Here is a 22640-nt window from a genome sequence, read left to right on the forward strand (position 1 = left end):
CCAACTCTTTGCCACCCTTTGGATTGTAGCCACTAGGCTCCTCTGTCCATGGGATTTTTCAGGTACAAATACTGAGTAGTTTGCCATTTTCCTCATCCAGGGAATCTTCCCAACCCAGGGATTGAACCCACATCTCCTGCATTGCAGGCGGATTCTTTACCTACTGAGCCATCACAGTATGTATATATATATATACATACAATCATACAACACATCTTATTCAGTCATATTATTAGGCACTTACTTGGGTTGCTTCCATGTCTTGGCTGTGGGAAATAGCATTTTCTTCTTGCATGAAGGCACTGTCATATCTACAAGGCTAGAATTTCTTTGAAGTTTTTTTTCTACTAAGTGATAGTTTTACTGTTACAGAATTGTGTTATTTTCTGTTGATCAATCATGATACAATGGTATTAAACAAATACACATAGTCACAATAATAAGAGATGTTTATCAGTTTTCACAATCAATATCCAGACCAAAAAAAAGATAATTACAATTGCAAGAAATATGGTTAACCTAAACAATATAAGATAATTACATACGATTTGGAGGGGTTAAGTAGAGTAGTGTGGTAAGTCAAAGTGTGTACATGCACATGTTTTCATCCACCCAGGTGGTCTGTGTCTTTTGGTTGGTTCATTTAATCCATTCACATTTAAGGTAATTTTCAATATGTATGTCTATATAGTCAAAACTATGGTTTTTCCAGTACTCATATATGAATGTGAGAATTAGACCATGAAGAAAGCTGAGCGCCGAAGAATTGATGCTTTTGAACTGTGGTGTTGGTGTTGGAGAAGACTCTTGAGAGCCCCTTTGACTGCAAGGAGGGCAAACCAGTCAATCCTAAAGGAAATCAACCCTGAATATTGATTGGAAGGACTGATACTGAAGCTGAAGCTTCAGTACTTCGGCACCTGATGTGAAGAGCTGACTCATTGGAAAAGACCCTGATTCTGGGAAAGATTGAAAGCAGGAGGAGAAGGGGACAACAGAGGATGAGATGGCTGGATGGCATCACCAACTCAATGGACATGAGTTTGAGCAAGCTCTGGGAGTTGGTGATGGACAGGGAAGCCTGGCGTGCTGCAGTCCATGGGGTCGCAAAGAGTTGGACACGACTGAGCAACTGAACTGAACTGATGGTCCTAGTACCATTTTCTTAATTGTTTTGGGTTTATTTTGTGTAGATCTTTTCCTTCTCTTGTGTTTCCTACCTAGAGAAACTCCTTTAGCATTTGTTGTAAAGCTGGTTTGGTGGTGATGAATTCTCTCAACTCTTTGAAGTATTTGTTTGTCTGTTTGTTTGTTGTAGCCACACCATGTGGTGTGTGGGATCTTAGTTCCCTGAACAGGGGTTGATCCTGTGCCCTCTGCATTGGTAGCACAGAATCTTAACCACTGGTCTGCCAGGGAAGTCCCCTTGAAGTTGTTTTTCTTTTTTTTTTAACTGCTACCTGCATTGTTTTTCTTTCCCCTGAGGTTTTTTGTTTTGGTTTTTTTAGTATATTTGGTCTCTCACTGTTGTATGTGAGGCTTTCTTCAAATGTCTTGTGACTTTTTGTCACTGGTCCTATTTAAGACTGAAACATTAGAAGGCCGAGTGAAAGTGCCTCAGCTGAGATTGTTGAATGAGAGGTTTTTCTCTAGGGCAGCAGGTAGCCGCAGTGTCTCTGTTTTCAGATCTTTTCTCTGGACATTATTTTCCTAGAAAAAGGCTCCGGTCTCTTGACTGAGGGAGAGCAGCTTAGTTGCTGGTATGAGAGGCTGTGTGGGGTGGGGCTGAAATTCTCATGTGGCAAAGTGCAGACTTCACTACAGTGCCCTGTCTTCAGGTTGGGCTCCTAACCCATGCCTTTACTGTGCCTTATACCAGCAGATCTGTTGGTATTGTGCCTGAGGCCTGAGTCTGGAAACTTGGTTTTGGATTTTGTAGATAGTAGGCCAGTGGAAGTAAAGATGTGAGAGTTGGACTGTAAAGGAAGCTGAGCGCTGAAGAATTGATGCTTTTGAACTGTGGTGTTGGAGAAGACTCTTGAGAGTCCCTTGGACTGCAAGAAATCAAACCAATCAATCCTAAAAAAGTCAATCCTGAATATTCATTGAAAGGGTTGATTCTGAACCTCCAATACTTTGGCCACCTGATGTGAAGAGCTGAATCATTGGGGAAAAAAACCCCGAATGCTGGGAAAGACTGAAGGCAAGAGGAGAAGGGGATGGCAGAGGATGAGATAGTTGGACGGCATCACCGACTCAATGGACGTGAGTTTGAGCAAGCTCTGGGAGTTGGTGATGAACAGGAAAGCCTGGCGTGCTGCAGTTGGACACAACAAAGCAACTGAACTGACTGATGAGAAGTGAAGAAAGAACCACGACCTGTGGGGATCTGAGGGGTCTACCTTGACCTTTCTGCGAACCTTCCCCCCCACTTCCATCCCCTACAAATCCCTCAACATCCTGCTCCCTACCCCATCCTGCCTTCTGCAGTGCTTGTCATTCAATTCCACAGCCCTGTCTCACTGTGGGCCACTCACTGAGGGTGGGATTACTCCACTTGGCCAAGTTGTTTATTCCTGTGTGCTGACTTCCATCCCCATAGAGCATATGAGGTTTTTCACTGAAGGCGTTAGGGTGCCATGATGGCATTAGACATGCAGGAGATGCGGGGAGAAGGCCTCTGAGGAAGAGCAGAAAGAGGGAGTCAGAGGAGGTGGGAGAGCTGGCAGGGGACAGCACAGTCTGACCCTTTGGCACAGAGAGGGTGTGAAGAAGGGCTGGAAGCTGTCTGTTAGAGGAATCCAGTGTCTCATAGGAAAGGACCTCCTTCTCCATGCAGTTCCATGCATGTGGGCAACAGCCGCTGTGGGACTTGTGGCCTTGTCGTGAGTGGAGGGGAGGATTAGGGCCCCTCAGCGGGGTGTCTGTCAGTTGCACGCCCACAGTAGAGAGATGGACAGGCATTTTCATGGCTACCACTGTCCACCCTTGTCCTTGTCAGCTCTGCTTCTGCACACAGGTCAAGAGCAGCCCCCTCAGGCTCCTCATGAGCCTCCCTTCCTGAGGGGAAGAGACAGACCACAGTCCCTTTCACCAGGTGGTTGACCTTGGAGCCACAGCAGGTCCTCATTCTCTGCATTGTTCATTCCTGAAGTGTACAAGTCTGGTGGTCCAAAATGGACCACGGGGTCCATGGACCCATGCAGCAGTCATCTTCCCAGTCCTCAAGTATGTGATTGGAACTGATACACTTGACAGTGATAGTCCTGGCAGATTGACCCCTGCATTTGTTCTTTGATCTGGAGTTAAGAGTCATCTTGATTGGAAGGCCAAGTAGAAACATGAAACTGCCACCCTCAAGATAGTACATCAAAAATGCTGTTGAACTCTGGAGATGGGGGAAGAGTGGAGGAGATTACTACCACCATTAGAACCTAAAAATGTCAGGGGGTGGTCCCTCCTAGCTCAGTTTAATTCACTAGTCCAGCCCTTGAAGAAATGAGATGGATGCTAGAGAATGTCGACCCCCGAGACCGAGCTGACCAGGGGTCCTGATTTTAGCTGCTGTGCTGGACACGGTGTTGTCCAGCACAGATTAATAAGGCCTCATCTGTGTCATACAGTCATTGATTTGGTATGCGTTCTCCCATACTGATTAGAAAAGAGGATCAGAAACCTTGTGAGATGGACAGCAATCTTCTTTCACAGTGTTGCCCCAGGCCTGTGTCATAATATAGTTGGAAGAGATCTGAACCAGTCTCCATTTATTAGCTAGCCTCCATGACCACTCCCTACCACCAGCTGGGGGAGGCATGATGCTGTTTTGAGTCTTTGACTTTCATTGTCCACTTAGAACTTATGTCTAATACTTCTCTAAACGTCTAGTTAGGCTCCTGTCCCAAGACACCATCACCCGAGTAAGCGGTCATAGGTGCATGTGCGGAAATCAAGTCAGTGGACAGTGGTTACACTTCTTCAGTCAGCGGGTCTGGATCGAGAACTGATGAGGAGTGACAACACCCTCAGCCTCGACTCCTCTGCTCCTGCCCTTGTTTGGTTGCAGGTGTTTTGTATACCCTTGTTGGCTGCCCCAGGGCCGCCATCACCATACTCTGTGCATCAAGCCCCCAAATTTAGGTGTCGTTTGTATTTTACTGTGTATTTCTTGTTTTCCTTGTTTGGGATGGTTTTCAGGATTTGGAGGGGAAGAATTGTCTTTACTCTGCCATCTTCAAACTAGAAATCTACTTCATTAGTGGAAAGCTGCTTCTGGTCGTGTGTGGAGACTGATGGGAGAGTGGCTGTGCATGTGGGGAACCCTCAGAAGCCCCGGGATCTCTCTAGGCACCTTCCATTGCCTCCCAACATGGCCACCTCTACCATTCCGGCCAGGATAGCAACCCACACCTTCCCACAGCTTGATTCCACAGGTCTGCATTTGACTATCATAGTTTTCCAGTAGATGGCAGTAAAGTCCATCTTTACTTGGATGGCAGTTTGTCCAACAAAATCAGAGCAAGAGGGCACTCTTCTGACAGGTAGAGGTGGCTGGTATGTGCATGTTTTCTAACCACACAGCAGTTCATCAGGCTGGATGACACCGCTCTGATCATCCTTGTTCGTGTGGCTGTGTTAGTTCAAGGCCAGGCTGGATTTCAGCGACTGCTAGGTGGTCAAGTATGTTGTTAAGTCATGTCACTAAGTCATGTCCAGCTCTGCAAGCCCGTGGGCTGTAGCACGCCAGGTTCCTCTGTCCTCCAGTATCTCCTCAAGTTTGCTCAAATTCATGTGCATTGAATCAGTGGTGCTATCTAACCATCTCTTCCTCTACCACCCCCTTCTCTTGGTTTCAGCCTTTCCCAGCATTAGGATCTTTTCCAGTGAGTCAGCTCTTTGCATCAGGTGTCCAAAGTATTGGAGTTTCACCTTCAAAATCAGTCCTTCCAATGAATATTCAGAGTTGATTTCCATTAGGATTGACTGTCTCATCTCCTTGCAATCTGACAGACTCTAAAGAGTCTCCTTCAGCACTGCAATTTGAAAGCATCAATTCTTTGCTGCTCAGCCGTCCTTATAGTCCAACTCTCACATCCATACATGACTACTGGAAAAACCATAGCTTTGATTATATGGACCTTTGCTGGCAAAGTGATATCTCTCCTTTTTAGTATGCTGTCTAGGTTTGTTACAGCCTTCCTTCCAAGGAGTAAGCATCTTCTAATTTCATGGCTGCAGTCACTGTCTGCAGTGATTTTGGAGCCCAAGAAAAGAAATTCTGTCACTGCTCCTACTTTATCCCCTTCTGTTTGCCATGAAATGATGGGACTGGACACCATAATCTTAGTTTTTTATGTTCAGTTTCGAACAAGCTTTTTCACCCTCTTATTTCACCTTCATCAAGAGGCTCTTTAGTTCCTCTTCACTTTCCCCATCAGAGTGATATCATGTGCATATCTGAAGTTCTTGATATTTCTCCTGGCATTCTTGATTCCAGCTTGCGATTCTTCCAGCCTGGCATTTCCATGATGTACTCTGCATATAATAAGCAGGGTGACAGTATATAGCCTTGTTGTACTCCTTAACAAATTTGGAACCAGTCAGTTGTTCCATGTAAGGTTCTGATTGTTGCTTCTTGGCCTACATACAGATTTCTCAGGAGACAGGTAAGGTATTCCCATCTCTTTGATAATTTTCCAGTTTGTTGTGATCCACACAGTCAAAGGTTTTAGTTTAACCCATGAAGCAGAAGTAGGTTGTTATTTTGGAACTCCCTTGCTTTCTCCGTGATCCATTGAATGTTGGCAATTTGATCTCTGGTTCCTCTGCCTCTTTGAAACCCAGGTTGTACATCTGGAAGTTCTCATTTCACATACTGCTAAACCTAGCTGGAAGGATTTTGAGCATAACCTTGCTAGGATGTGAAATGTGTGCAATTGTATGGTAGTTGGAACATTTTTTGGCCTTGCCTTTCTTGGGGATTGGAATGAAAACTGAACTTTTCCAGTCCTGTGGCCACTGCTGAGTTTTCCAAATTTGCTGCCATATTGAGTGCAGCCCTGTAACAGCATCATCTTTTAGGATTTTAAATAATTCAGCTGAAATTCCATCACCTCCACTAGCCTAGGTCCTAGTAATGCTTTCTAAGGCCCACTTGACTTCACACTCCAGGGTGTCTGGCTCTAGGTGAGTAACCACACCATCACGGTTATCCTGGTCATTAAGATGTTTTTTCTATAGTTCTTCTGTGTATTCTTGCCACCTCTTCTTAATCTCGTCTACTTCTGTTAGGTCCTTAATGGTAAGGACCGTCTGTCCTTTATCATGCCCATCCTTGCATGAGATGTTCTCTTGATATCTCCAGTTTTCTTGAAGAGATCTCTAGCCTTTCCGTTTATGTTGTTTTCCTCTGTTTCTTTGCATTGCTCATTTAAAAAGGCCTTCTTATCTCTCCTTACTATCCTTTGGAACTCTGCATTCAGTTGGGTCTATCTTTCCCTTTCTCCCTTTCCTTTATTCGCTTTTCTTTTTTCCTCAGTTATTTGTAAGGCATCCTCAGACAACAGCTTTGCCTTCTTGGATTTCTTTTTCTTTAGGATGCTTTTGGTCACTGTCTCCTGTACAATATTATGAACCTCCATTCATAGTTCTTCAGGCACTCTGTCTACCAGATCTAATCCCTTGAATCTATTCATCACCTTCACCATCTAATCATAAGGGATTTGATTTAGGTCATACCTGAATGGCCTAGTAGTTTTCCGTACCTCAGTTTAAGCCTGAATTTTGCAAAAAGGAGCTTGTGATCTTAGCCACAGTCAGCTCCAAGTCTTGTTTTTACTGATTGTATAGAGCTTCTCCATCTTTGGCTTCTAAGAACATAATCAAATTTTTATATTGACCATCTGGCAATGTCCATGTGTAGAGTGGTCTTTTGTGGGTTTTTGAAAAGGGGTGTTTGCTATGACCAGCACATTCTCTTGGCAAAACTCTGTTAGCCTTTGTCCTACTTCATTTTGTACTCCAAGGCCAAACTTGCCCGTTATTCTGGGTATCTCTTGACTTCCTACTTTTGCATTCCAATCCTCTGTGTTGAAAAGAACATCTTTTTTTGGTGTTCTAGAAGGTTTTATAGGTCTTCATAGAACCATTCAGCTTCACCTTCTTCAGCATTACTGGTTGGGACGTAGACTTGGATTACTGTGATCAAGATTGCTGGGAAAAATATCAAGAACCTCAGATACGCAGATGACACCACCCTTATGGCAGAAAGTGAAGAACTAAAGAGCCTCTTCATGAAAGTGAAAGAGGAGAGTGAAAAAGTTGGCTTAAAGCTCAACATTCAGAAAACTAAGATCATGGCATTTGGTCCCATCACTTCATGACAAATAGATGGGGAAACAGTGGAAACAATGGCTGACTTTATTTTTCTGGACTCCAAAATCACTGCAGATGGTGATTGCAGCCATGAAATTAAAAGACGCTTACTCTTTGGAAGGAAAGTTATGACCAAGCTAGACAGCATATTAAAAAGCAGAGACACTACTTTGCCAACAAAGGTCCATATAATCAAAACTATGGTTTTTCCAGTGGTCATGTATGGATATGAGAGTTGGACTATAAAGAAAACTGAGTGCCGAAGAATTGATGCTTTTGAACTGTGGTGCTGGAGAAGACTCTTGAGAGTCCCTTGGACTGCAAGGAGATCCAACCAGTCCATCCTAAAGGAGATCAGTCCTGGGTGTTCATTGGAAGGACTGATGCTGAAGCTGAAACTCCAGTACTTTGGCCACCTGATGGGGAGAGCTGACTCATTTGAAAAGACCCTGATGCTGGGAAAGATTGAGGGTGGGAGGAGAAGGGAATGACAGAGGATGAGATGGTTGGATGGCATTACCAACTCAATGGATGTGGGTTTGGGTGGACTCCAGGCGTTGGTGATAGACAGGGAGGCCTGGCGTGCTGCAGTTCATGGGATCGCAAAGACTTGGACATGACTAAGCGACTGAACTGATGTTGAGTGGGTTGCCTTGGAACCCATTCAGTCACTTTGAGACTGCACCTAAGTACTACATTTTGGACTTTTTTGTTGACTCTGAGGGCTACTCCATTTCCTCTAAGGTATTCTCACCCACAGTAGTAGATAGAATGATCATCTGAATTAAATTCACTATTCATGTCTGACTTCCTACTTTTACATGCAAAAGTAGGAAATCAAGAGATACCTAGAGTAACAGGCAAATTGGGCCTTGGAGTACAAAATGAAACAGATCAAAGGCTAATAGAGTTTTGCCAAGAGAACACACTGGTCATAGCAGACACCCTCTTCCAACAACAAAGAGAAGACTCTACACATGGACATCACCAGATGGTCAGTACCGAAATCAGATTGATTATATTCTTTGCAGCCGAAAATGGAAAAGATCTATAAGTCAGCAAAAACAAGATTGGGAGCTGACTGTGGCTCAGACCATGAACTCCTTGTTGCCAAATTCAGACTGAAATTGAAGAAAGTGGAGAAAACCACTAGACCATTCAGATATGACCTAAATCAAATCCCTTATGACTATTCAGTGGAAGTGAAAAATAGATTTAAGGGACTAGATCTGATAGACAGAGTGCCAGGTGAACTATGAATGGAGGTTCATGACATTGTACAGGAGGCAGTGATCAAGACCATCCCCAAGAGAAATGCAAAAAGGCAAAATGGCTATCTGAGGAGGCCTTACAAATAACTGAGAAAAGAAGAGAAGCGAAAGGCAAAGGAGAAAAGGGAAGATATACCCATTTTAATGCAGAGTTCCAAAGAATAGCAAGGAGAGATAAGAAAGCTTCCTCAGTGATCAATGCAAAGAAATAAAACAATAAAATGGGAAAGACTAGAGATCTCTTCAAGAAAATTAGAGATACCAAGGGAACATTTCATGCACAATAAAGGACAGAAATGGTATGGACCTAACAGAAGCAGAAGATATTAAAAAGAGGTAGCAACAATACACTAAAGAACTATACACAAAACGTCTTCATGACCCAGATAATCACGATGGTGTGATCACTCACCTAGAGCCAGACATCCTGGTATGCGAAGTCAAGTGGGCCTTAGGAAGCATCACTACAAACAAAGCTAGTGGAGTTGATGGAATTCCAGCTGAGCTATTTCAAATCCTAAAAGATGATGCTGTGAAAGTACTGCACTCAATATGGTAGCAAGTTTTGAAAACTCAGCAGTGGCCACAGGACTGGAAGAGGTCTGTTTTCACTCCATTCCCAAAGAAAATCAATGCCAGAGAATGCTCAAACTACCACACAATTGCACTCATCTCACACACTAGCAAAGTAATGCTGAAAATTCTCTAAGCCAGACTTCGACAGCATGTGAACTATGAACTTCCAAATGTTCAAACTGGATTTAGAAAGGCAGAGGAACCAGAAATTGCCAATATCCATTGGATCATCGAAAAAGCAAGAGAGTTCCAGAAAAGCACCTACTTCTGCTTTATTGACTATGCCAAAGCCTTTGACTGTGTGGATCACAACAAACTGTGGAAAATTCTTCAAGAGATGAGACTACCAGACCACCTGACCTGCCTCCTAAGGAATCTTTATGCAGGTCAAGAAGCAATAGTTAGAACTGGACATGGAACAACAGACTGGTTCCAAATTGGGAAAGGAGTATGTCAAGGCTGTATATTGTCACCCTGCTTATTTAACTTATATTCAGAGTACATCATGAGAAACGCTGGGCTGGATGAAGCACAAGCTGGAATCAAGATTGCTGGGAGAAATATCAATAACCCCAGATATGCAGATGACACCAGGCTTATGACAGAAAATGAAGAAGAACTAAAGAGCCTCTTGATGAAAGTAAAAGAGGAGAGTGAAAAAGTTAGCTTAAAGCTCAACATTCAGAAAACAAAGATCATGGCATTCGGTCCCATCACTTCGTGGAAAATACATGAAGAAACAATGGAAACAGTGACAGACTTTATTTTCTTGGGCTCCAGATTCTTTGCAGATGGTGAGTGCAGCCATGAAATTAAAAGACACTTGCTCCTTGGAAGGAAAGTTATGACCAACCTAGACTGCATATTAAAAAGCAAAGACATTACTTTGCCAACAAAGGTTCACATAATCAAAACTATGGTTTTTCCAGTAGTCATGTATGGATGTGAATGTTGGACCATAAAGAAAGCTGAACACCAAAGAATTGATGCTTTTGAACTGTGGTGCTGGAGAAGACTCTTGAGAGTCCCTTGGACAGCGAGGAAATCCATCCATTCAATCCTAAAGGAAATCAGTACTGAATATTCATTGGAAGGACTGATGCTGAAGCTGAAGCTCCAGTACTTTAGCCACCTGATGCGAAGAACTGACTCATTAGAAAAGACCCTGGTGCTGGGAAAGATTGAAGGCAGGAGGCTAAGGGGACAACAGAGGATGGGATGGTTGGATGACGTCAGCTATGCTATGGACATGAGTTTGAGTAAGCTCCGAGAGTTGGTGATGGATAGGGAAGCCTGGCATGCTACTGTCCATGGGGTTGCAAAGAGTGGGACACGACTGTGCAACTGAACTGAACTGATTCCTGTCTCTTTTAGTTCACTGATTCCTAAGATGTCAATGTTCAATCTTGCCATCTCCGGCTTGACCATCTCCAATTTGTCTTGATTCATGGACCTAACTTTCCAGCTTCCTATACAGTATTGTTCTTTATAGCATCAGACATTACTTTCACCACCAGGAATAGTCACAACTGAGTGTCATTTCCACTTTGGCCTAGCCACTTCATTCTTTCTAAAGCTATTAGTAATTGCCCTTTGCTCTTCCTGGTAGCGTACTGGACACCTTCTGATCTGGGGGCTCATCTTCCGGTGTCATAGGTTTTTGCTTTTTTATACAGTCCATGGTGTATACAAAGGAGAATCTCCTTGGAAAGAGGAGCCTGGCAGTCTACAGTCCATGGGGTTGCAAAGAGTTGAACACGCCTGAGCGACTAAGCACAATTAATTTATATTCTGAAATACCCTTTCCTCTTTGGTTCTGAAAAAGGAACCTAGGAACAAATTGGTTTGTTTTACCTTAGCTGCATTACTGCCTCCTCATAGGAAAAGGTCGCTGGTTTGAGTGTGGTGCCTATTCTTCCCATGCTTTGTTTTGTATGGCCTCGCAGCTGTGGGTAGGGTTGGCCGTGCTCCCGTCAGCACTTCATGTTGGGACATGCATGGAGGAAGTGCTCTGGGGCAGCCAGGGACCAGTGCATCTGCATGGGCTTGGTAGGAGTTTTCATTATGTTTTCAAGCAATGCATAGTTATGTTATAGTTTACTGAATTCCAAATGTTTAGAAAGAAAGCCCTTAGCAGCAATGAAACTTAGTTTTGACTGATGTAAATCTAAATGTTTTTCTACTTATCCCAGTAACATTTGGCAGCTGTCACTCAAGGCGCACCTATGCCCATTGGTGATGCATCAACTGGAAAGTTTCAGCCAGGTGCTGGTCCTAAAACATCATTTACCGTGTGATGTGACTTGGCAATTTGACATTGTAGCTACACAATTAAAGCACTTGTGAAAATAATAGATATGGATTGTTTAGAAGTCATAGTTTCTAGGGTGAGTTTTCAGGCCGAAGTTCCAGGCAATAATCAAATTCTTGTGACTTGAGGAAGGGTCTAGGATGTAGGGGATCGCCATAAAGAAAGGCCCTAGAGTAACGAGGCGAAAAGCTGCAGAAGTTTTGTGATGAGTTGCGTTGAGAGTGTGGTAGAGTATGATGTGTACATTCACGTGGCAAACATTTTCTGAGAATCTGCTGTGCCAGACTCCATGCTGGGAGCACAGAGAGACCTCCTCTCACAGAACCCTCACTGGTAGGGGTGAAGAAGGGACTTTAAGAGTAGTGTGTGTGCCAGGGAACGGTAGGTCCCAGGGGATGGGAAGTTGGTGTTGGTAATCATGGGATTCTTCTCCCAAAGAAAGAAGAAGCCTTTGGGAGATTCCAGGGTCTGAGAATTCTAGCCCTATGCTGTCCAATATCATAGCCTCTAGCCACATGAAGCTATTAAATACTCAGAATGTGGCTATAATTATAAATAAATACTGGATTTCAAAGACAGTACCAAAAAATGTAAGATATCTCAATAATGTTTGTATGTTGGTTACATTTTAGAAATGAATACTATGGAAATACACTGTATTGGATTAAAGAAAATATTAAAGTTAAATCTTACCTTTTCTAGTCACTTTTTTAAGGTGGTTGTTAGAAAATGTAAATCACACATGGGGCTTGAATTATATTTCCGTTGGATAGCAGGGAAGAACCAGAATGTTGGGAACTGAAGGATGACCCAGGCGTGGAAGGAGGGACGAGTGGATGTTGTAGAGACTCTCAACAGAATTTAAGCAAAGTAGTGTCATGCAGGTTTCCACACAGCAGATAAGGGCAACCGTCTGGTCTCTCTAGACTGATTTGTATTGGTTTCAACTTGAGAGTTAGGTTTTCCAACATGATTCTAAAATCCCAGGGTTCAATTCTAACTTTCTTCCTTCTCCCAGCACTCTCACTTACTTCAGTGGTCACTGACCTCACAAATCCTTACCAACGTGAGATTGTTTACTTAGCATGCTTTGGTTCACTGTATTAATTCAAACCTTTTCTGTCCTAGGATCTGAAGCCTAGTAACATTGTAGTAAAGTCAGACTGCACCCTTAAGATCCTTGACTTTGGCCTGGCTCGCACGGCGTGCACCAACTTTATGATGACCCCCTATGTGGTGACGCGGTATTATCGGGCACCCGAAGTCATCCTGGGCATGGGCTACAAAGAGAACGGTGAGTACAGACAGAACTGGAAGAGGCTGCGATGTTTAAAATTAGTGCTATTAGTCATCACTAGTTTTTTTCTCTTTCCTGTGAACTGTATGAAATATAATACGGAGACTGTTATGCGTAGATTATCATAGTTCACAGATGAGAAATAATTTTATATTTCCATTGGTTAAAATTATTCACGTTTGAAATGAATATTTTGGACATTTATCAAAGTATAATATACTTACAAAAAAATATGCAAATCCCAAGTGTGCCGCTCAGCGGAAGCACACCCACGTAACCAGCAGCATAACGGAGGCCTCCCCGGGACCCCTCTGGGTCTCAACCCCCAAGGGAAGCCGTTATCCTGATTTCCAGCACCATAGATTGACTTTTCTTATTTTTGAACTAGATATAAATGGAACAATACAACATGTGCTTTTTGTGTGTAAAATTGGTGTTTGTTTGTTTTTTTAACAGCAAGACTTATTCTAGCAATATCAGAGCTCTTTGAAACTTAGCCTTTGAAAAATTTGTCAAAAAGAACTAAAGCACACTTACTTATAAAAAAAAAAAAAGAGTCTGAAAGTTTGCCTAAGTCATCTGAAATGAGTTGAGCTTCAAGTTTATTCAGATGTTTTAGAACTTGTGCTCCTATTCAGAGAGACACAAGTCTGTGGCCTTCTAGTCCTCTATGGACATGAGAGAAAATTCTGTCCCCTGTTAGCGTCTCTCAGCCCACCTCCACCAGCAGGGGCACTGAAGAGCTCTGTCTGGGCTTCTGAGGCCTTGATTCATCTGGGCCCCGCAGAGAAGGGGAACAGCCAGAAGGTGAGGCACCTCTGGCCCTCTCCGGAACCCAGGCAAGCCTGGCCCTGTGGGGCCCCGCTGACTTGACAGTTTAGAAACGGATCACTCCGAGGCATGGTGTTCATACTTCACACGAGTTCTACTAACAAGCTGGGTCTGTCTTTGTTTGGGAGGGGATTTGAGAAAAGACATGCGTGGGGGCGGTCTCTGGCTGGTTTTAATCACCTGGTATTTGGTAGTGGACATCTGGTCTGTCGGGTGCATCATGGCAGAAATGGTCCTCCATAAAGTCCTGTTCCCAGGAAGAGACTGTATCCTTCACAGGGAGATACCTGGTGCTGACCACAAGGCCGGGAGCCGGGGTGGGCTCGTGCCTGGAAGCAGCTTTCTGGGGACAGGCACTCCTTATTTCTGGGACTTTGTCTTTGAAGCTGTAAAGTGTTGGACTCTTTGGCACTGAAAGCCCAGATTGCTGCAAACTGAAAGCCAAAATAGAGGTCAGCAATCTTTCATACTGTCTAAAACAGTTCACCCTTAACTGGCCGTTTATTTTCCATGTTTATGTATTTAGTGCACTGTTAGAAACCTTTTCCTCACCTTTGTTTTGTTCATGGCACTTCATAATTTTGTCATTTCACTTTATTTTCAGTTGATATCTGGTCAGTGGGTTGCATCATGGGAGAGCTGGTGAAAGGTTGTGTGATATTCCAAGGCACTGATCGTATCCTTCCCGGGGACCTTCCCGGCCATGTTTTCCATAAATACCAAAGGCAGCAGGATCTCAAAAGAAAAATGTCGTAATTCTAGACTGTATTCTAAGGAGGTCTTGATTATATATGTTAAATTAGTGTCACAGATCAAATGGTTCAATTTTATGTTTTCTTTCTTACTTGACTAACGATTTTGTTGAGACGTAGAATTAAATCAATTTATATTCTTAATTTTGTTAAAAATAGCTTATAAGAAATGCCTTTACTCTTTGACAAATGTGTTCTGGTGTTTAAATGAAAATACTGTTTAGTTAATTAACCATCTAGGGAGTTGTCTAAATTTAATAGGCCAATATTCTTGTGTAATTTGTTTAATATACTATTTCATCAGTTACCAGGATGCAATAGAATATTTTCCTCCAAAGTAAGAACTGAAGCGTGCTACATAAGACCTAAAGGGAAAAAAATTAAAGTGAAAAGTTTGTGAGGAACAGTATTTGCTAAATTTTTTTGTTTGTTACTCTTCTGACATTTCGTAGAAACTTTTAGCGATCCACTTAGATGGTTATTTGTGACTTCCCTACTGGGGAAGTCTAAATAAATATAAAATGCAAAAGGTTAATTTATACTGTGGTCAGCAAATCATATTAATGATATGTAGCATAAGGAAGAATAGATATATAATAGTTTCAATAGCCTTCTTTTCTCATATTCCTCATGTTCTTCCATCTTCAGTATTTTTTATTCTAACTTAGTTCTTCACATATACCCTTTTTCATTTGTGTTCTCACCACCTAAAATTTTCGTTAGTCTTTTGATTTTATTTTTTCATTATGAAAGCTTAAAGTAGTCTCTGCTGGCAGATTGATGGTTATCTTTAAGAGAAATTAAGTTGTGTAGTCAATGTTTTATATATATTTTATTAATTTTCATTTTTATGATTTTATGAGGGTGATTTTCTTGTAATATAAATCTTCACAACACAAACTTGAAATGAAAAAATTTTATCCCTATCATTTTATTTACCTTCCTTAATAGTTTTCACATCATAGATTTTATGTGAAGTTAAACATAGCATTTTATTTTGTTCTAATACATTTTCTAGCAATTTTTCATAGCCTTACCTTAGATTCAGTTGTTTCAAACTATAAATAGGAAATATTTAATTTGCAAATAAACTCAATATAAAAAGGAAAAATTGATGTATTCTAAAGATATGTTTATTTATTATGCCATAGTACGAGGCTTGTAGGGTCTTGGTTCCCCAATCAGGGATTGAAACCACGCCCTCAGCAGTGAAAGTACCGAATCCTAATCACTGGCCTGTCAGGGAATTCCCTAACGATATATAATTAGAAGTATCAACTAAACATTCACTTTGTCTCAATTTTTAATTTATTTTGCATTTTTCCTTTCTTTAACTACTTAACTATGTTCTTCAGATAGTACAGATGTGAAAAGTGTGGGGAATTTTTGGTGCATTATTAAATAATTTAAAGTTCTTAATTTACATATTAACATCTTACAATATCAGTAATAATAATTTTATGTATAAGGTCACCTAATGTCATCCTTAGAACACACACAGAGATTACCATCATTTTCCAAAGACAATTTTGCTCTTTTTTTCAAACATGAGATAGAAAAAGATTCTGAAAACCAGACTGCAGTTGTCAGAGATTTGTTTTAGGTCCACAACCGAAGGTAGAAAAGAACTCCTCGTGGCTTATAAGAAAGAGAAAGCTTCTGCCAGGTACCTTTCAGGAAGTACGGGACCCTGGAGGCCCAGAAGCAGATTACTGAGGGAACACATGAACACTGTCAAAAAGGTGAGGACTGAGAACTGAGGGACGGTCCCCTGCAACTTTGATGGGCACAGTTTTCATGAAATGATGGCTGAAAAGAATGGTTAAGAGAGAATGACAGGGTGGGAATTGAAGATATAGACAACTCTGTATTGCTGCAAATGGGAATGGTAGCTAAGCTACGGAAGTTCAAAGGAAAGTGACTGTTCAAAGGAAATTGACTGTTGTTTTAAGATGAGAGGGAAAAAAATTATGTTTGATTGGTGATGGAATGCTCCAGTGGAGAGCAAAATGGTGATGGTATGCCAGTAAGAAGAAAGCCATTACAGGAGACAAGAGGGCCTCCTCCTTTGTTCTTTGAAGAACATGTTTGTTCCCGAGGTTCTTTCACAGTGATATCATTTTATTTTTCGAAGACATACCTCAATTAATCACTTTTTAAAGATTCTATTTATTTATTTGATTCCTCTGGTTTGTGTTCTCTTATATAATATTTATGGTTTTAGAATCACTTTCCACATTCATCTTGCCAGTTATCTCAAGCTTCCAGAAAAAGAGAGAAAGCTGGCATTGTCTACATTTTACAAATAGGAAGATGAGACCCAAGGGGATTGACTGCCTGACACCTAGTGAGTGACTAACACACAATGGAGTCTGAAACCTAGGTCATGTACTTTGAAAGGAAATAAAACACACTTATTTATATTGCAATGATAGCCAGAGTCAGTGCCAAGTAAAACTTAATGGCCTCTCAAAGCTGGCGCTGCTCAATGTTGTAAGCCCAGCTACAGTGGGAGATGACCTGATGAGGGCTCAGAAAGTCCAGAGCCCAGGCTCCCGCCCCCTCCCTTGTGCAACCGCATCCTGCCAAGCCCGCAGGGTGGCTCCCAGCTGTAAATTGAGCAGTTAGGTCTCTCTATTTTAGGGAACTTTATATCTAACATAGCTTTATTACAAGAAGTGGAAGCGAAGTGAAAGTCACTTGAAAGACACTCAGTCTTGTCCAACTCTTTGCTGGAATTCTCCAGGCCAGAATACTGGAGTGGGTAGCCTTCCCTTCTCCAGAGAATCTTCCCAACCCAGGGATCGAACCCAGGTCTCCTGCATTGGAGGCAGATTCTTTACCAGCTGAGCCACACGGGAAGCCCAAGAATACCAGAGTGGGTAGCCTATCCCTTCTCCAGGGGATCATCCCGACCCAGGAATCGAACCAGGGTCTCCTGCATTGCAGGCGGATTCTTCACCAACTGAGCTATCAGGGAAGCCCATTATTATGAGAACTGATTTCAATTTACCTACATAATTATTACCTACTTTCATGTTTAAGCCTTTCAGTCATAGATATTCTTCAGATTCAAGATAACTTTATTTTGGTCTAGAATAGGAAGCCATAAAGACTTCATTGTGTTGATTTAATAAACTGTGACCAGAGTTTACATGGTGCAGAGTTTGTTTTTTTAAATAGTCTTAATTAGAAACCCAAACCTTATTTGAATATTATTTCAGAATGCTTCTGCTGACCCAGTGAGCTGGTCTGATTAATTATTCATTGATAAGTATAATTTAAGTTTCTCTTTGAATGATGCAACTTTATGTAATATGAATATAAGGCGTTTCAGTTGTATTTTCCTCAAGAGACTCCTTAGATATTGATCAGTGGAATAAAGTTATTGAGCAGCTAGGAACACCATCTGCAGATTTCATGAAGAAACTTCAGCCAACTGTGAGGAATTATGTAGAAAACAGACCAAAGTATCCTGGAATCAAATTTGAAGAACTCTTTCCAGATTGGATATTCCCATCAGAATCTGAACGAGACAAAATTAAAAGTAAGATATCCTTTTTTCTTATACTTGTTTTCATTATCTGGTGAAGCTTTTTTTATGTTTGCATTCTAAAATCTGTGAAAACTGAAAGATGAAATAGTTGAAAACCCTCAAAGTCATTTATAGGCTAGAATGAAGGCATTTCAGAAAGAAAGCTTAAAGACCTAGAAGTTTTGTCCTCAATAAAGGGGACAAAACTGAAGCCTCTGGTCACAATATTTACATAGTCTGAAAGATTCTTATATTAGTTACAGCAAATGGAATTCAAACTGTTATCAGGTGTAAAGAATACTTGAATAAAGATTCTCACCCATTTGAAGAGTCAGAAATTTTAAAAGGCCTTCTCCCCTTATCCTGTGCCCATCACTAAAATGTATTTTAAGGGAAAATAATAGATTTGATTTTCTCTACATCAAGACAAACTGTGCCTCATTCAGAAGAGTTCCATCTCTCCTTTGCCTACATATGTGAACTTTATTTGGTTTGGTATTTATTTGGCTGTCCCGGGTCTTAGCTGTGGTGTGTGGGGTCTTGGGCTGTGGCATGCAAGCACTTAGGTGCAGCATGTGGGCTCTAGTTCCCTGACCAGGGATTGAACCTGGTCCCCCTGCACTGGGAGTGCAGTATCTCAGCAACTGGACCACCAGAGAGGTCCCACCTGTGAATTTTAATTGCTGAAACCTAGGTGAGCCTTGTATTTAACCAAATTATTGAGCTTGTTCAATTTTTTTCTAACTACTAATCTCTAGATTTTTTTAAAAGTGTACATTGTATACAGGTAGGCAAAGCAGAGGTCTTCCCTGGTGGCTCAGTAAAGAATCCGCCTGCAGTCCAAGAGACCTGGGTTTGATCCCTGGATTGGAAAGATCCCCTGGAGAAGGGAATGGCTACCCACTCCAGTGTTATTGCCTGAAAAATCCCAAGGACAGAGGAGCCTGGTGGGCTACAGTCCATGGGGTTGCAGAGCCGGACACGACTGAGCGGCCAAGCACAGCACAGGCAAAGCAGAGATATCTGTGAAATGTCTGTATGACGCAAATATGAAATCTTTGTGCGGCTCAGTCCGTTCAGTTTCACTTTGATGTGGCATCAAAAGAAAAGGCCTGCCTGTGCTTCATGCCTGCACTCTGGGCAGCGCCACCCTCAGCTTAGCTCCTGTACCCTCGCTGTCCATGGTTTGTCAGCTTTATGCCCTGTCCTTCCCCCCACCATACTCAGGCCAAAAGCACCTTTGAAAGCCTGATTTGTAGTGGAAATGGCTGCTTGATTTCCTCTTAAAGAAAGAGACTAATAATCCTGAATCTATCACCAGTTTCTCAGAGTTAGTATATTTTTGCTCTGTCTGTGCTGTCACATTTAGTTCTTTATTGTGTGATTCTCAGGTTAAAATTGTTACTTTATTAATCTAATATTTGTTTTTACCCTAGCAAGTCAAGCCAGAGACTTACTATCAAAAATGTTAGTCATAGATCCCGACAAGCGAATCTCTGTAGATGAAGCTTTGCGTCACCCTTATATCACTGTTTGGTATGACCCTGCTGAAGCAGAAGCGGTAAGCATCTATTTTGAAAAGAGTTAAAAAAAAAAAAAAGAAAAGAGTTGTGTGTAAAGGCAGGGCATACATTTCCCTGGATTTTCTGTCTGCCAATCTGAAGTGGCTACACAAAGATTTAAGGTTAAAAGGACTCCTGATTACTTTGAGGCCGTACAGCAGGGATCCAGCCCCTTTTAGGACCCGTTACTGGGGCTGCACCCTGAGTACCTCAGGAGTAAACATGCTTATGCTGTGGTGATAGAATTGTCATTTATTTCCATGCTGACGTGTGATCGTAGGATCACCTTTTTCAGGCATCCGTTTGTGTACCTGGTACTGTGCCTGGGTTTTGCTTTTATTATCTTGTTTAGGTATCCAGTCAAGCTAAGAAACTTGCTGAAAATCACAGGTCTGTTCATCCTTCCCCAGAGGTACCGATTAGAGAAGTTCCACTTCTGAGTGTGGTGCTCATGTGCATTTTTCTGTAGCATCCCTGCTTTGAATGGTCTTTAGTTGAAAGTTAAATAATTATATAGTGGCATGCTCATTATTGGGCTTCCCTGATAGCTCAGTTGGTAAAGAATCCGCCTGCAATGCAGGAGACCCTGGTTCAATTCCTGAGTCGGGAAAATCTGCTGGAGAAGGGATAGGCTACCCACTCCAGTATTCTTGGGCTTCCCTTGTGGCTCAGCTGGTAAAGAATCTGCCTGCAATACAGGAGACCTGGGTTCGATCCCTGGGTTGGGAAGATCCCCTGGAGAAGGGAAGGCTACCCACTCCAGTATTCTGGCCTGGAGAATTCCAGGGACTACATAGTCCATGGGGCCGCAAAGAGTTGGACACGACTGAGTGACTTTCACGTTCACATACTCATTTTTAGGTTTTGTCCTATGTATTTAACCACCATTTTATTCATTGTCTTATATGAAAATAAATTGATTTACAAACATGATTTTAAGTAAATTTTTGAAGCAGTCCACTTATGATTTGGGGAGTGAATTTGGGAGTTCTAACAGGAAGAAATATAAACTTGAGATATATTTTGCAGCTTCTCTATTTCCTAGCACAGTACCTTGTCCAGAATGGATCTCTAGGAAGCAGCCTGTGATTGCTAATTTTATAATTACATTTGGGCAGATGTCCTTAGAGTGTAATTATTGGCAGGACTATAATAGGTCTATTTTTTGGTTAATTTTTCCATAATTATTTTGATTTTGAAACCAATGTAAATATCATACTTACAAAGAAATCTTTAAGCTACATATTGAATGAAACTGCATCATTATAAATATTTTATTTTTTTTAATAAATATTTTAGAAGTCTTACAAGTGATTAATTTTCTTCAGGCCCCATTATTTTTTCAACTGTTAACTTTACCTGTAAAATTTAATTTTTAGCCACCACCTCAAATTTATGATGCCCAGTTGGAAGAGAGAGAACATGCAATTGAAGAGTGGAAAGGTAAAGATGGAATTTATTTTGATTGTTACACATTTTTTGAAATGGGGCAACTTAACACTTTTTGACAGTAGCCTTTCTAAGGGAGGGGTGGAGACCCTTCACCCGTTATCCTCTCTCTTCCCACTTCCCAGCAGAAAAAGAACTTGAAGATAACAAAATTAGAGAGGAACATGTATGAATTGCGTATTTGCTTCAGAAGACAAAAACAAAGGTTTTTCACACATCTCACATTATCAAATCTTGATTTGTAAACTAAATTCAGTAAGTGTCTTACGCTTAACTTGATAACATGTTGCAAACTATTGAGTAACCCCAGTTCACAGGCCCCTATAAAGCGAATATGAGAGACCCCACTGGGGTCATGTGAACTTCTGCTGTATTTGTAAGCCTTGTCGTTTTATACACGTTTTAAAATAAGAGTTTGGGGGAAATTGCAGATCAAAAAATGCAAATGGTTATTATTACCACTCTAACCAGACAACCCACAAGAAACTAAACCAGTAATAAAGAGGTTAAACTAAAAATATTTCATTAAAAAGCAGAATCAGTAATAGTTGAGAACTAAAAATATTTCATTAAAAAGCAGAATCAGTAATAGTTGAGAACTGTGGTCAGCGCAAGTCAAACATGGTGGCGTGTCCTGCCCAAGAGCCCCTCCGTGGGAGCAGGGATGCTGGTGACCTGCAGCACGCACACCCACAGGCCTCACTCGGTGCCTGCAATGTGCTAATTTTATTTCATGAATACCAAACTTTTAGGCAGCTGCTGATATCTTGCTTAATAGGCAGTTCTTCTGACACATGAAAATTGAGGAAAACTGAGATTGAAACCAAGAAAAAACTTAGGTAACTAGACCAATTTCTGGCCAATCTGGAGGAGTTACATTTGGAGAACCACAATGGTGGAGGAAAAACTGCAAAAAGATGTGAGAATATCCAGTAGTTAAACTGTTCTGTTAGAGTCACTTTGCTAGTACTTTTCCTTCTTTTCCCTACTCCCCATGTCTCTCTTCCACTCTCTCCCTATCCTCAACTTGGTAAAACCCACTAGTGGATCCAGAACTACCCTACTTTTATGGCCTTCTTAATTGGTTGGTTGAAAAGATATAATTGGTTTGAAAAGATACAAGGAATCAAATTATATTTTGGTCTAGGTAAACTATTAGTTGTCCGTCTATCACATTTAAAAATAGCACATCACAGTGCCCTTGGAGTGGTTCTGGTTTATTTGGAAGCAGGGTTTAGAGATGCAGAGAAACTGATGAAGCATTCTAACTTGCATTTCTATTTGAAGAGCTAATTTACAAAGAAGTAATGGATTGGGAAGAAAGAAGCAAGAATGGTGTTGTAAAAGATCAACCTTCAGGTTAGTGATTGCTTTAATAGTTTGATTGCATAATACTTTTCTTTCTCTATTTTTTTAAGTGCCAGCTTGACCAGCATTGGATTTGAAAACTCCTTGTGTGAAATAGTTTTCTCTTTTTGGTCTGCTCTGATTGTGGCAGCTAACATTTTACTGATGCCAGGCAGTGAACTAACTGTATTGTGAACATTCTTGGTTCATTCTTGTAACAGCTACTGTCATTTTCATTTATAGATAGGGGAATTGAATTTAAAGTTTTTTCAACGTGCATGACCTTCTTTATACTGCCCCCAACCAATTAAAAAAGAAAATTAATGAGTCTAGATAAA

General features: G+C 41.4%; 1 protein-coding gene across 5 annotated transcripts in view; it reads left to right on the forward strand.

Annotated features, from left to right (window-relative positions):
• Positions 1-22640, forward strand: part of MAPK9 (mitogen-activated protein kinase 9) — a 69817-nt gene that overhangs the window by 42940 nt on the left and 4237 nt on the right. For all 5 annotated transcript variants that reach the window (XM_065917241.1, XM_065917244.1, XM_065917245.1 and 2 more), the window contains 6 exons: positions 12658-12823; positions 14262-14333; positions 17774-17956; positions 19381-19505; positions 20886-20949; positions 22243-22314. In XM_065917241.1, coding sequence (XP_065773313.1) covers positions 12658-12823; positions 14262-14333; positions 17774-17956; positions 19381-19505; positions 20886-20949; positions 22243-22314 — 682 coding nt within the window. The remainder of the gene's footprint in view (positions 1-12657; positions 12824-14261; positions 14334-17773; positions 17957-19380; positions 19506-20885; positions 20950-22242; positions 22315-22640) is intronic.

This window comes from Muntiacus reevesi, chromosome 1, assembly GCF_963930625.1.
Source record: "Muntiacus reevesi chromosome 1, mMunRee1.1, whole genome shotgun sequence".
Classification (NCBI taxonomy): domain Eukaryota; kingdom Metazoa; phylum Chordata; class Mammalia; order Artiodactyla; family Cervidae; genus Muntiacus; species Muntiacus reevesi.